Source organism: Xiphias gladius, chromosome 20 (genome assembly GCF_016859285.1).
Source record: "Xiphias gladius isolate SHS-SW01 ecotype Sanya breed wild chromosome 20, ASM1685928v1, whole genome shotgun sequence".
Lineage (NCBI taxonomy): Eukaryota > Metazoa > Chordata > Actinopteri > Istiophoriformes > Xiphiidae > Xiphias > Xiphias gladius.
The window spans coordinates 17,767,828-17,783,381 of NC_053419.1; the positions used below are offsets into that span (position 1 = coordinate 17,767,828).

Here is a 15,554-nt window from a genome sequence, read left to right on the forward strand (position 1 = left end):
GAACGCAAGCACACACATACGCACATACTGACCACTAAAAAAAAAAAAAAAAAAAAAAAATACAACTATACAGGGCGCAAAACAATTAACACAAGCATGAACACAAGCACAAACACACACAGAGAAGCCAAACACCAGAACAAGGCCTGCCATCAGCAGATAAACAAACCACCCACACCTAAACACACACCAGTGAACTCACCTCCTACATATCCTGTGTCCATCAGCTATCTCTGGGTTTTGCTCTGTGGCGTAGAAACCAGCACTGCAGGAGGACACACACCTCCACTCCTCCATCAAGTAGCCTTCTGCACAACGGTTGCATGCTTCCACACCTGCACCTGATGCCCCATGAGCCGGAAACAAACATGTCTTTAAGTGGACAAAGGACTCAAAGGAGTTCGGCAAACAAGAACAGTCCCATGTCATGAATTTTAATGATATTGAAATACGTTTTCATACAGTTCACGACCCCGGAGTGCCGCTCTCACCTGCACAGGTAGCGCAGGCCTTGTGACAGGGCCTGCACGTGCCTTCCTGCCTGTCGTGGTAGAATCCAGCCGCGCAGCTCCGCTGGCACCGATTCCCCTGCAGACTGGAGAGGGCGGAGAGAGCATGTGGCACCGTGACACACACACACACACACACACACACACACACACACACACACACACACACACACACACACACACACACACACACACACACACACAGCCAATCATGTGACACTGTAACGATGATTCATTGCCCTTAGACTGCAGGCTCGGTATTTCAACCCACAGCACAGCACCACAAGCACTCGGTGAACTGAGTCAGGGAACACTGTATTCCGGAAACTTCTAACTCAACAATATGGTGAACTTGTCAGATGCTTCGTCCTTTGATGTGATGATATCGCAAAATGGAAATCAAGATGCATTTGTCTTCTCTGAGCTGTGTGTAAAAAGGGAGGGATGGCACACTGTTTTGAATACAGAGTTAAAAATACGGTAACCTCCTTTAATTGTTATGATGCTCCAGTGGGTGCGTTCACGGGCTGAGTCGGCACTGTGTTTATCGAGCAGTTAATTCAAGCATTCACCAGAGAATTGGCCTCACCTTGTGTCCGGTCTGCATTCTGTGCAGATGCTGTAGGAGGTGCACTTCAGGCAGTTTTCACTGCACTTCCTGCACATGTTTGCATCTGCGGTGAAATCAAATGATACACACGGAATACACATCAGAGTGATTAATCAAACTTACTCACACAGCCTTCAACTGCGGCTACATCAGCTGACTCAATCATTAAGCCGGCTCATACGCAACTATATCCAAACGGCCATGAATCATTCAAGGTTCACTCGAGGATATTTCCTCTGTCTCGTTAAGTATAACTGAAAAAAAAAAAATAAATAAATAAAAGTGACAAAACACTCATATGGAATTCATAAAGGCTTTAAAGCCAGAAATCCAACCATGGTCGAGGTAGTAGTTATCCCCACAGATGGCTGCGCAGGTGTTGGTCCCCTCAGTCAGGTGATGCCCAGGTTGACAGGAAGTGCACTGGTCACTGCGGCTCCCAGCGCAGCTCTCACAGGAGGAGTAGCACCTCTTACAACGCCGGCGGTCGCCCCAGAATCCCCTGGGACACTCTGATACACACATCCTATTGGACAGACACGGATCAAAGCACACAAGAGGACAATAGCTTTAACTCTCGAAATGAGTGGGAGGGGAGAAAATGACACTCTGGGTCGAATTTTCGCCATCATTAATGTTAAATCATGCTAATTTACACATTTTCTATTCTTACATGAAAGCCCTAACAATTTGGCATAACATATCAACATGTGGACTAAACATCATCTTATTATTTTCATTTGTAGTACGCTGAGCCATATGCTTTGCGGCGACAGTATCAAAAAATACAGTCCAATGATTTCTGGATCTACTGTGATCGTGCTAACCTTGTGTTGTTCTTGAACTTGAGAAAGAAGTGTAAGCACGTGACACACTGCTGCGGGCTGGGCCCCTCACAACCATCGTCACTGCATTCTGGGTCGCAGGGTCCTGGAAGGGCAAATACTCGCAAGGTCACTGCACCACCATGCCAACATCAGTGAAGTTATTTAAACTGCTGATACAGTTCCATATTTACATAAAAAACTACCTGAAGAATTTAGATGTTGTTAATCTGCGCTACAGAGAAGAAAAGGGGTGGGGGTGTTGGTTAAGCTGGGACGCAGTGTGGGAGTTTTGAGATACTGATGCTGATTATTTGAAATTCAAATTCCCAATAACCAATCGATCTTTTTATACAGTAGCAAGATAAAGGGATGTGAACCCTTTGGAATTATCTGGTTTTCTGCATTAAATGTGATCCGATCTTCATCTAAGTCAAAAGTACAGACAAACCCAAACTTCTTACACTAATAAGACACAACAATGTCTTTACTGAACACACCCATTAAACATTCGCACTGCTTACTTTAGCGTCAATTGGCAGACAGCCACCCTGACATAATCCTGTGAGATACTTTGATAAACTTGGGAAAATTATTTTCCCCTCGATGATAGCGAGCTGTCCGGGCCCAGAGGCAGCGAAGCAGCCCCAATTCATGATGCCAACAATTCAAGTTTCATAAGTCCACAAAACATTTTCCCAGAAGCGCTGTGGTGTGTCAAGGTGCCCTTTGGCAAACTTCAGGCTTGCTGTCATGGTTTTTTTTTCAAGAGCAGTGATGACCTCCGTGGTGTCCTACTATGAAAACCATAGGCCATGATTTGCATATAATAGACTCAAGAACACATGTTACCCAGCTCCAATGATTCCTTTAAGCCTTTAGTTGTTACGCTGTAGTTCTTGTTTATTTCATTGACCATTCTGCATTGTGCCTCTGGAGTCCACTTCCAGGGAGAGTAGCCACAGTACTAAATCGTCTAACTTCAAATTTGTCTAACTGCGGGCTGATGAATATCTAAACTCTTTGAGATGACTTTGTGACCCTTTCCAGCTTCATGCAAATCAACAATTCTTGATTGCGCGCCCTCTGAGATCTCTCTTTTGTGAGAGCATGGTTTACATCAGCAGATGCATCTTGTGAACAGCAAAATCCCAATGTTTGAGCGGTTTAATCAAAGCCGCTCTAACCCAAACCTCCAGTCTGGTTTCACTGATTGGACTCCAGGTTTGCTAACTCCAGTTAGCTTTGTCATTAGCCGAATATGCAAACTCCACACAGAAAGGCCCTGGCCAAACCAGGGTTCGAACCCGGAACCTTTTTGCTGTGAGGTGGAACACTGCAACACCGAGCCGCTCTCATTTAGTCCATGTAATGTCAAAAAAAAAGAAAAAAAAGAAAAGTGAAGTGGAAAAGTGAAAAAATGTCCTCCACAACTTGCCGGAGCCCAAGGGGACGTCTTCAAAATGTCTTGTTTTGTTCAACCAAATTTCCAAAACCCAAAGATAATGAGTTTATAATGATGCATGATGAAAAGCAAGAAAATACTCTCATTTGAGAAGCTGGAAACAGACAATGTTTGGCATTTTTCAATCTATTTTTGCTCAAAAAAATTGCTGAAATGATTAATCAATTATCATAATAGTTGCCAATTATTTTTATTTCAGTCAGCTAATCAATTAAGTGACTAATAGTTTAAACTCTGCATCATTTATTTGCACATTATGTTTAAAAATGATAGAAAACTCAGGCTTTAATAACATATGCAATCCATTGTCATTTGTATAGAATTACTGAACATCTTACTGATGTTAGCTGAGCCTACCGATTGTAACCATAAATAAAAGGGCCTGAGCATGATACTGAGTACATGACTCACCACTGTATTCTTCAGTGAGGTCACCATCCATCAGCATCTCAGCTGATCGGGCTCGCTCACGATGCGACGGGTATGGCTGCTCTGCGGTGCCATAAATCACCAGGGACCACTCCTTTAGCGTCCCTGAGAAACAAAAGAGAAACAGAAAGTAAGCAAGATAAAGGGCCTGTCCCACGAGGCCTGGACTGTATTTTAGCTGCTGTTCTAGTTGAATTTCAATGCGCGGTTCATAATACTGAGATGTTACAGAGAGGAGGAGCAGACCTAGTTCAGTGTTGTCTCTCTTCTGAGAGGGAGTATCCTGGATTTTCAAAGTCCATTCCCCCGCTGCCCGCTCGCCCCAGCAGTGAGTTGTCATCAGTTCCCAGTTCTGAAATCCCTCTGTGGAGTCGTCAAGAGGCCTAAAACAAAACATTACATAATCATGATACTACTGCTACTAATGCTGCTGCTACCACTACTGCTATTACTGCTGCTGCGTCAACCACTACTAGTAGTAGGAAAGAATTAAAAGTTAAAGTCCCAGTACAACAATGTAAAAAAGCATTCTGCTAAGAATTAAAAGTCCTGCATTCAAAGTTTTACTTATGTAAAACTAGAGCAAGCACTATAATAAATTTACTATTTATACTTAAAAGTACAAATAGTAAAAGTATTCAGTATGTATATATGTTTTTTTTTTAATGATTTCTACTGATGCAGTAACATGATAGCATTTTTTGCAAGTAAATTACACTCAATACTGTGCAGATTCATTGTCAGTATATCTGTCGAATAAATGAAGAAGAGTAAAAAACATAACCTTTTCGTAAATGTAGTGAAGCAGAAGTAGCATAAAAGGGGAAAATTCCTTGTCAAGTACCTCAAGACTGAACATAAATCTGTGATAATGTTTTTGGCCATTTGGAGGCAGCACGACAAGCTGTGAACACACCACTGACATATCACCTTCAATTTTTTATTTTAGCTTGGATGAAGCATCGCTCTTGGTTACCTGTTAGCTAGCAGCTGTGACACAGTGCCTGAAGGTGATGTGAGCGTAAGAGAAAGGTCGCCACGACGACTGTGAGCGACGGTAACACGGACGACGACATGCTCCACGTAAACAACGTGCTGCTGGGGTTTGGCGGCGCAGCCTGTAGCTTCACACACAGACATCAGCGACGAGCCTGGATGAATAGCTCTGTCATAAGACGGAGAGGGGAGAAAGAATAAAGCGACACAGTGGGCGCCAGAGATGAGAGGGGAGGCAGAAAACAAGAAGCACCAGAGAGAGTTAGAAGGAGAGGAGCAGTAAAGAAAATGACACCCATTAAAGTAGTTGAGAATAAATGTGAGAGAAATCCTTGTGAGAACTGCGACAGAAATAAATAAAAGGGTGATAAAAGGGGAGGAATCAAGGGAAGCCCTGACTCAAAGCGGAGAACTCCTGCCGTGCGGTTGGTGTCATACCTGCTCAGCTGGATGGCAGTTTCCTCCACACACTCGTGCTGCGAGGGGACTTGTTTCCATCGCTCAGCCTCCCTCACCATGCTCTCAGCATCCAGCAGGCCAAAGCCATACAGGTGGCTCACTAGCAGCAACGCGCACATCCCCAAACACACACACACACACACACACACACACACACACACACACACACACACACACACACACACACACACACACACACACACACACACACACACACACCACATTAGCTGGGGAATAAAAGGCACTGGAGCTTCTAAAAGACTTCATACACTCCTGGGACTTTGTAGGCGTTTATCACCATTCTGCTCACAGTATCTCATTAGATTTATGCTTGATGTTTTAAAGGCTCCCTAAAAAAAAGACGGAACATGTAGCAAAATATGCTCACCAAGCTATCTCTGCTCATCTTCTTTATTAGAAGTTTTGGGACGGTCGCATCCAAAAGATCTTATGTAATTGTTCGTGTTCTCTAAACTGCTGGCAAATATTGAAATTAAAAACAGTTTGAAATGGGAAATTCAGCAGAGATCTGATGGGAATACCTCGGTATCCGGCTCCATTACTGTGCCAGTCCGGAGCAGTAAGATGATGAGCTTTTGATGTACGGACAATAATGTGCTGCACATCCCTCCAGGTTAGCAAGGGGCTGAGAAAAGGTCAAACAGAGAAAAACCATCATACGCTCATCGCCTGATTATACCCATTGATTTTAATGCTGCCTTCATGTGTGGATTGTGTGTGTGTGGAAGCGCGTGCTTACTTGGCGTCCAAAGTGAGAGCGATGACACCTGCAGCCATGGAGGAGGAGAGGGAGGTCCCTGACTGAGCCCGGCTACAGCTCTGCTGTGGACCCAACGTCACCTGTCGAGGACACCAGATCTTTTCAGTCTTCAACAGTATTCACCTGCTGTTACATAGAAATGGGTTTTTATTCTTTGCTCGCTGGACTAGGCCACACAAGACTTACAGCCGGGCTGAGCAATGCGATGTATACCACTACACGGTCAATGACCAGGACGGCCGCATTAGCAGATTAGAGATTTCTGGTATGACTTCGCCTACTTCCGAGGTGCAAGGAGACGGTAAAAAGTCTCAAGAGGTAAGGAAATTTTGGCAACTCCTATAGTACAAGTGTCAGACCCACGTGTACAGCTTGTGACCTTCGTCAGGTACATTAACCACGATGGCCAGGATCACTGTCATTCTAGAAGTAGAAGAAGAAACTGTTTATGGATAAATTGGCGAGACTAGAACATATGTCACTAGCAAATTCAGTTGCTCGACAAACTAAAGTACTTCATCGCGCTGATGCAAAAATCTATATATTTATTGATATATACCATATACACCTCATATCGCCCTCTCCTACTCAGTACATAGCGAACCAGCTGGACTTTATCACACCATGTGTACCAACCCTATATTACTGTGCTTACTGTGCTGTGGTCAACTAGAACTCACATTTAATTTCGAAAAGGCTTAATCTTGGTTTTCCTGTTCTTATTCCTGACTCATCTCTCAATGACCATATTTATCTGGCAGATTACCATTAGCCGTCTTTTTTCTTGTATTATTATATTACACATCGCATCGATTTTCAAAAAGTTAAAATTAAATTGACATTAGCAACGAGCTGACTCAACTCTAAAAAAGGTACAAGTGAGATCAATCAGAGACAGAAACAACAATGGTTTATTAAACTAATTGACAAAACATGAATCAAGTTAATGGGTTTTGGAAGTATGAGATAGTGGAGCATTTCCAGGCACTCACTGTGCTAACAAAGAGATTCGGACAAAAAGAGAACACAAGTGGAAAACGCCTCAGCAAAGCACGAGGAAGAAGAAGAGCAGCCCTCTGTATTCACCCTATGTACACATGACCAAACAAATTCATTTAAGTTGACAACATTTTGATCCCAACTGGATTTTATTCATTATTTAATTTTTACTTTTTTTAAATGTAAAAGTACAAAACATTACTGCCAATCAATCAGGTGAAAAAAAAAAAAAAAGAAGAAGAAAAGAAGTAGGTAATTAGATATTCCATTCCAATTAGATATTCTCTTCCAACATTAGGAGGCTTCATTTGGCCATAGTAGTTACGCTGGAATGTTCTTTGTCTTCAGGATGTTTACCAAAGGTCCCCTACTGTACAATTAGCCGAGCTGCAACCTGACTGAGTCTCTCACAATGCAGCTCCTCCGTTGGCTTTTACTGTAACGGAACTATAGGAGGTTATAGGGTCTAACTTAGCGTATTTCATTCCTTCGTGTTTTGTTTTTTATAAGTTACTGTTCCAGCAGGAAGAAAGTTCACAAAGTGTATATCTGGGGTGTATTTGCTTGATTGACAGGTGTCTCACACTATCACACTCAACTGCAGAAGTTGTCGCTTGCTCGCCCCTGGCACTGCCCCCCCCCCCAGCCGCCAACTCATTTCCCAAATGCGTACTTTCTGGCTTTAAGCAGCTGGCAAGATGACGGGTGGTTATTAAATCTAACTATAGACATTAAAACATCGCATAACCTTAGTTACACATGTCAGCGTTAAAAAGGATGATTTTTAAATTTGGTGTAAATATAAATTTATTATCAAAAGAGAGAAAAAAACATCTTTTTTAAATATATCAGAAATGCCTGTCCAGCGTCCAAGCCTCTGATAGTGTGGCTTGAAGGCAACAAAATTAATATCATAACACAACACATGAAACATTTACTGCATAATCTCAATTTAGCTCTGCAGATAGAGCAAAGGGAGTTTTACCAGTCTGAGCAAATGTTCCAGCTGTTCTTGGATAGTCAGTCCTGACCCCCAATTCCCTTATTTTTCATACATCTTGTATCTGGAGTTATAGTTGTCATGTGAATAGATTTACATATTTCGTCTTTGACAGGTTAATATATTTTCATTTATATAATATTTTTAATATAGTTTTATTTAGTCAGTATGTAATTATCAAATAATTTTCAAGAAGTTTCTTGACAGGAACATTGTAAATTGGTACAAATTATAGGGAAAATAGAAATGTCCTTAAAAAGGAGAAGCTTCATTTCCTTAATCATTCATTTATTGTTGGAAACATGTTTCGTAAATGTTGAACTGAATGCTTGTCTGTAGACAAGTTTCGCATCTTTGCACGTCTGCTCACCTGCTGTCACAGACAAAAGACTCTCCAGGTTATTCTAGTAATTATTTGAAATTAGTAATTGGATGTTTACCAGTAATTGTCTTGAAAATGATTAAAAAATTATTCAAAAAATGAAGCACCTCATTATTTTTATTTACTCTAAGTAATTAAAATCTGGATCCACAATTCTTACAAGTGAACGTGGCTTCCATTTTTTCGTCATTTTATCATATCATCTCTTATATCTATATAAACAAGTGTATATTATAGCATAACTTACTCTGTAGAACTTATTCATACCTGCAGTTAAGCAGTAAATGATGTTATTTCTTTGCACTTCCGGTTAGATGCTACCTGCATTTCATTGGCTTTGTACCTGTACTCTGCACAATGACAATAAAGTTGTATCTAATCTGATCGAATATCTTGCGTCAAATTTAATCCCTCATAGCAGCTTCTGCTGTACACAATAAACCCAGGAACAAGGTTCCTAAAGATGGCCCCTATGATTTAGGTGTCTGAAGTGCATACCTATCTTCATAATGGTTTCCATTGTTTTAATGTTGATCACCGGAAACTGTCTGGCTTGTCTGAGACTCATGTATAAAAAGACACATAACAATCCTCCATCATGTAACTTTTTCATACATAAAGAGGAGTCTGAATTTCTGGAGGATTTTAACATAAGTGACCTATGAGATCAACAGTGCAAAGGATAAAGAAAACACAGAGTAAAAACGGGTTTTCCTGCGTTCTCAACCGAAGAACACAAGTTAACAGAACATTCTCGTTTTGTAATGAGTCACAGGTTCATCGGGTTCAAAGTTATCTGGACACAATCACTTTGGTTGAAGCAAGAGACAAGCTTGATTTGTTGGCACAAACTAAATATTTACTTTAAATGTTAATATTTTAAGATTCTAAGGCTTAACAGCTTGTAATTGCCAGATATGGCAAAGAATATTATTTTTTTTATTATTACAGTGGAGTTTTGAGCATGGGGTGAAGGCCTCAAGCGAGAAAATGCTTTTTTGTAAGATGTAGGTACAGCTACCCGTAATTGACGGATTATGGTAAAGAAGCAATGTGCAGAGTGTGCTTGTAACCGGTGATTGAGAAACGGAAGTGATATTTTGTGGATTCTCAGTGAATAACATAACACAGGATTCAGCAGTAGAGTGTCTTCAGTACCCACATACACCCATCTGAGCACATAAAGGCATAAAGACATCTCTCTCTCTCTCTCTCTCTCTCACGGCGACACTGAAGATGTTTCTTCCGTTTCTCACAGCCTCTACTCACCATCTCCTCTGTCTCCCCGCCAGTGTAAGCTGTCGCCAGTGTGGAGCTGCACTGCTCCAGGTAATCTGGCTGGCTTCCACGCCAAGTGCTGCTACTGATAGAGATAGTGTAGATGCTGCTGCTGTAGCCATCACAGGAACAGTGGTCACCTCTTTGCCCTCCGTTCCCTGACGCCCAGACAAAAACAGAGCCCCTCCCGCGCCGGCCCTGAGATTAATCGGGGAAGCAGACAGAGGTGATTCATTTATTAATGATATTTACGCATTGATAAGGAGAAAACGATGAGCCCTTGAAGTAAATATACAGCCGCAGGTAGGACACAGACGTAAACAAACACACGACAAGCTTGTTTTCCTCTCTCTTTCACACACAAACTCGCTCTCTCTCTTTAACTCTCTCACTGTTTTAATGCCGTTCCGTAAAGCCAGATGAGTCAGAGGCCCAGGTCCCTCCAAAGTGGCTCCGTCATCTTCTGGCCCCCAGCTAGCCAAGTAAATATCAATGTACTGTGGTCTGAAGCTCAGCGATTGGGCCTCTGCGATGTCTGTCACATCTCCATCCAGCATACGAATGCCTGCAGGTAAAGGGGGTAGAAAGCAAATGTTGGAATCCATTATATACAAAACTCTGACCTCCGAAAGTCCTTCGGCATGCCAGCCTCATGCCGTCGCATGGACTCACCGCCTATCCGTGCGTGGAACGAGACACCGACCGTGCACTCTGAGTTATTTGCGGCCGCAACAACCATCCCTGCACACTGAGTCCCATGGCTTCGGAGAAAGGAGGAGAACATCAGAACATGAGGTTAGATGCATATGCATGAGGAGAAGACTAGGCTATTTCCGTTACATCAAACCAGTGATAAGACAGAATTCAGACTGGGGAATTTACATATCCATATATGCATGTAATTACTGCAAAAAACTGCAAAGGAAAAAGCATGCATTAATTAAAGTTAGAACTATGACTGGAAAGGAAAAACTGCAAAACAGGTGCAAAGAGAAATCTAGAAATAAGAAGTGCTCACTAGTTATCAGCATTGTCTGAATGATTTGGAGAAGGATCTTGGTCTTGTCCGTTCACATCATAGCTGGCGAGAGGATCCTGAATAAGATGGATAGTAAGTAGCAGCACATAACAAGATGCCAGTGGCTATCTGTCTCGGTTTCATCAGACAAATCACAAAGAGCATTATTCACCAGTCCACTCAACAGTTAAGTGGATCAGACGTTTAATGTCCATTCCAATACTCTTAGCCGTCCCTTCCAAACCTTTGGCCCAAAAGCTCTGCCTGCAATATCTGTCTCAGCTCTGCGCTCTTACACTAAGAGCTCTGCCAAATTGCTTATGATTAATGTCCCCTTCCTGAGAAGAGCATCCCATCCCAGGGCACTTACATAATTTGGCTTCAGATCCGGGTGCTCTCTCTCAATGCCATCATCTAGGACAGACACCACCACACCCTTCCCTGTATACCCTCTCCTCCAGGCCGCCGCAATGTTCATACGAGACTGGCAGCCTTTGGACTCATCACTGCAGTGCTGTGGGACAAATAGTGGGACATCCAATTTAGCCCGTGGGAGTAAAGAATAAATCAGGATCTATTTTAGGCTCTGTCTGTCTGGATTTATGCATCTGTGTTTCAGACTTGAGTTTACTGAAGAAAAAAATAAAATAAAATAAAAACAATAAAATAAAATAAAAAATAAAAAAATCGGACTCACAATGTACCACAGGCTGTTCCATAGTGGGTCGTTGAAGTGCAGTGTCTGGGTGCGGTTGGACTGAGGATGTGCGGGAAGAAGACGTTTGGTTTTCATGTCTGAAATGGAGACGTTGTGACTTGCTCTGGGGTTCCTCTTTGCTCTTCTCTGGACTACCTGCTGTTGGAGCCATTCCACCTTAGAAAGAAACACAAGCGGTATTTGCACTTACGAAGACACGTACTTTCAGCCATGCTAGCAACGTGGCCCTAGGGATATGATTGTCGATCTGTCGGGCGGTTGGATGGTCTGTCCATCACTCTGGTCCAGACTGAAATTTCTCAGCAACTATCCGATGGATCGCCACTAAAAACTTTGTAAAAACATTCATGGTTCCCAGAGGATGAATCCTAATAGTTTGGGTAATCCCCTGACTTTTCGTGGAGCAGCCAGGTCAGAACTTTACTTGTTCAGTGAAATGTCTCTAAATCTACAAGACCGATTTTGCAGAAATTGTGGTAAAAACATTCATGTTTCCTAGAGCATGAACCCTAACTTTGGTGATCCCCCTGACTTTTCCACTAGCGACAGTCAACGCCTGTTGGACTCGAAGGTGGCACTGTAGGACTGATCACCTTGAAATTTGGTACACACCATCAGGATGAATTGTATTAACTTTAGTGGTGGTAATTCACTCCAAATACAAAAACACAACAAATAGGAAAACATTAGAGTGAAAGCACAAACATTAAGGGAAAACACTCTCCAAAACCAGAAATATGACAAATGCAACAAAAAACACATACACAGAGGGAAAACACATGAAACGAGACTTGCTACACTAGAAGTGCTCTGGGACGCGTGGGGGGACTGATGGGCTTGATTTGGATAAACAAAAACATTATACAGACACTTTCATCGATTGAATTTAAATTTTGATAGTTTTTCATGCGAGAACCACTCGTTCAAAGACGTGGTCAGTTTATTGAAATAATGTCTGTTTAGAAATTAGGTCCAACATTTTCAGAGATGTGAGGAACCCCATAGCAGGTTTAGAGTGGCAGTCACCTCAGCAGCTCACAGTCCAGCTCCGGAGATGACTGACCGAACAGCCTGCACCGTTGTCCCGGGGAGAACAATCGTATCTGGGCAATCTCTTTGCTAATTACCTCCACCAAGGAGGCCATGTTTTCACTCATGTCTGTTTGTCTGTCTGTTTTTCACCAGGTTAACGCAAAAACTACGGAAGCGATTTGCGCCACACTTGGTGGAGGGATGGGGAATGGGCCAGGGAAGAACCCATCAAATTTTGGGGCAGATCCGGATCATTTACTATGAATTTTTTTCTCCGAAATCTCGTGTAAGTTGTTTTGACAATGGTCTTGGCAATGGTATGCCCTTTACTGAGTGCCATTCTAGTGGCCACTGGCTCTGTTGTCTATAGCGTTTTGAAATATGTTAAAATTCCTTTTGGAAGATAAAATTTAGTCTCAGGGTTGAAATATAGCTGGTATTTCTTGCTGCCAATTTGTCTGAAGGTAAAGCTGCATACATAATAAATATGTTTTAATTGGACAGTTTGACAACAGCACTGCCTCTGTGCACTTAGGGGTTGTAAAATGTGCAGCTATATCACCAAATTTCAATAAAAAAAATATAGAGATACATTTTCAATATATATTACAGATCTTTTACTACACTCAATGTCAATGTGTTTTTTTTTCTCCCACGAAAAAGTCTGTTTGGAAATAATTTCCATCTGTAATGTTGCTGCTTATCCAAACCAAGCCCGTCACTCTCCCCTGGCTTCCTGGAGCACCTCTGGTGTAGCAATTCTTGTTGCATGCATTTTCATATTTGCAGGGGTTTTTGTATTTGAATGGCGTCTCTCCTGAAGTTCGTGCTTTCTCTCTCTTGTATGTGCTTTGTCCTTAGGGCAATCATTCTTTGAATGGGGTGTGTAACGCATTTTGTTCCTCTTTGAGTCTTGGCATCTAAGTTTTTGTAGGTGTATGCGCCCGTTGGTCCGTGATTCGAGGGGACGAGTGTGTGTTTGTGTGTAGGAGGGGCCACTACACGAACATGTGCGTGCTCACGTGTTTGTATCTGGAGGTAGGGAGGGGACACGCAGCTGATTAATAATCCAGCAGAGTCCTCGCGTACTCCTGATATCCCATTACTATACCTCGGTCTCCTTGGCGACGCTAACGGTCACCTCATTGTTGGACACGGTGGACCGCCTCGCTGTCTCCCGGTGCCGAAAACTGTAATAACCCTTCAGGTCTCCAATCTGGTGAAACAGACACAACAAATCCTCTACATGAATTTGTTTTTTCTCGTGAAGGTGTGCTGCTCATCCCGCTTCGTCACTGCACTAAATAGCTGTTCAATTATGAAACTGCCTTTGGTGTCTTTCATTGAGGCGGCTACCTTACACCTGTGATAGTTTTTCAGGCAAAGGAAACCTGAGCCCCGAGACTTCAGCCACACTGCTGCTCATGTGTGTTTGTGCCTTGTGCGTGCACATACCGTACACGTGTGCATTTTTCTGTCTATCATGCCATGACGTTAGCACATTTTTAAAAAAAATATATATTACAGCAAAAAGAGGAGCTCTGAGTAATTTATGTTTAATAAAAAAAAAAAAAAAAAAAGCGTCAATTTTCTGTTGCTGACAAGAATAAATTGCGGTCCTAATTCACACCGATGGCTCTTTTGTGAAATTTGCTCTTTGATTTCAGACCTCAGCTCCATCAAGTGAAGTATTTTTTCAGTTTCAAAGGGTCCATCTGGTTCATATCACCCACAGTGAAACACAGACCCAAGAACTGCAACTTTCATTACTGCACCTATCCCCAGGGACTACATGTGTTGAATTTTATGGGCCTGGGCTCCATAACTCACTGAGTTTTATTTATTTGCTTTATTATTTATGGATTTTGTTTTTATTTGGTCATTCTGCGGGTGTATCGACAAGTCTGGTGCGATTGATTTCTGTTTTTATTTCTTTCGTGTACACGAGTACTGGCAAATTCTTTGTGAGCTTAATTGAAATGGTAATAGAGCACTGGATGCTGGTTGTGGTAACTCTTTGGATAATTAATGCTATACGGTCGAGGTCAGGGTACTGAAATGAAGGTAAGAGATGAGAGAACAAGATGTGATGTCTGGGAGCTTGACAGGATTGTGATGTAAATGAGCAGCCGCTGACTTCTGATATAAAAGTTCCCCAGGAGTGGCAAAGAAAACATAACTTACTACCTCCACCAGTTAGGATTATTAGCTTTTTTTCCCCCTTATCTTTTGAAATATACTTATCTACGGGACCTTTATCAAATATTCTCAGACACATCAAATATTATCAAGAAATCTTTAAAAAATCTTTATAAACATTACTGCAGTTTCTACCAGGCAGATGTCTGACAGTGAACTGCAAACACACTGACGTTTATTGAACTGGATCACAAAATTTCACATAAAATAGTTTATGTCACCTCTCCCAACAGTGACTGTTGATTGTTGGCAGTGATACTGTTTTGTATGGCACTGCAATTGTCGAAGTTTGGTAAATGGCAAAATGGGACACACAGATTCGAGACTTTTCTTTACATATACTGTATTTTGTTGTTTCTTGTCTCGCTCGTGTCCCTCAGCTGGTTGTGGCCCTATTTGAGGTGTCCTTGCTCTGAAGGCCTACACCCCGAGTCAGGCTGAGAAATGAAGACAGCAGCTGAGATCAAGAATGCGAATGCCCGGTGTGTCCGCGTCTGGCGCTCGCTCGACTCGGGATGGCACGTACCTGACCCGTGTTCGTGAAGCCATATTTCTCCGCTATCCTGTTGGCGGACTCCAGGTCCCCTCTGACTCTCATCGCCCAGTCGTTGGTGTAAACCGCCGCGTGGCAGAGCTGAAGGAGAGCGCCCGCCAGCAGCGCGAGGAAACGCGCCATGACCGCAGAGCTGGAGAAGTTTCCTCTACTTAGACTGCGCCCAGGGTGTTTCACGCGTCTTCCCTCCCGTCTGCCCGGCTGTTTGCGGTGTTATCCTCACAGTAATTCGTTGAAAACCGAAGCCCGCTGTTGCAAAAAAAGAAAAAAAAGAAAACGAGTTTCATCACACGTTCCGCAGA

At 42.5% G+C, this 15,554-nt stretch overlaps 1 protein-coding gene across 1 annotated transcript in view; it reads right to left on the reverse strand.

Moving 5' to 3' along the window:
• Positions 1 to 15,554, reverse strand: part of pcsk5a (proprotein convertase subtilisin/kexin type 5a) — a 64,985-nt gene that overhangs the window by 13,330 nt on the left and 36,101 nt on the right. The window contains exons 5-23 of the mRNA XM_040158083.1: positions 15,226 to 15,453; positions 13,612 to 13,716; positions 11,448 to 11,624; positions 11,121 to 11,264; positions 10,751 to 10,827; positions 10,405 to 10,493; positions 10,125 to 10,297; positions 9,724 to 9,930; positions 6,053 to 6,153; positions 5,835 to 5,938; positions 5,272 to 5,392; positions 4,814 to 5,002; positions 4,084 to 4,220; positions 3,820 to 3,942; positions 1,947 to 2,049; positions 1,455 to 1,645; positions 1,099 to 1,183; positions 492 to 595; positions 203 to 341 (exon numbers count right to left, since the gene is read on the reverse strand). Of these exons, the coding sequence (XP_040014017.1) occupies positions 203 to 341; positions 492 to 595; positions 1,099 to 1,183; positions 1,455 to 1,645; positions 1,947 to 2,049; positions 3,820 to 3,942; positions 4,084 to 4,220; positions 4,814 to 5,002; positions 5,272 to 5,392; positions 5,835 to 5,938; positions 6,053 to 6,153; positions 9,724 to 9,930; positions 10,125 to 10,297; positions 10,405 to 10,493; positions 10,751 to 10,827; positions 11,121 to 11,264; positions 11,448 to 11,624; positions 13,612 to 13,716; positions 15,226 to 15,453 (2,597 nt within the window). The remainder of the gene's footprint in view (positions 1 to 202; positions 342 to 491; positions 596 to 1,098; positions 1,184 to 1,454; positions 1,646 to 1,946; positions 2,050 to 3,819; positions 3,943 to 4,083; positions 4,221 to 4,813; positions 5,003 to 5,271; positions 5,393 to 5,834; positions 5,939 to 6,052; positions 6,154 to 9,723; positions 9,931 to 10,124; positions 10,298 to 10,404; positions 10,494 to 10,750; positions 10,828 to 11,120; positions 11,265 to 11,447; positions 11,625 to 13,611; positions 13,717 to 15,225; positions 15,454 to 15,554) is intronic.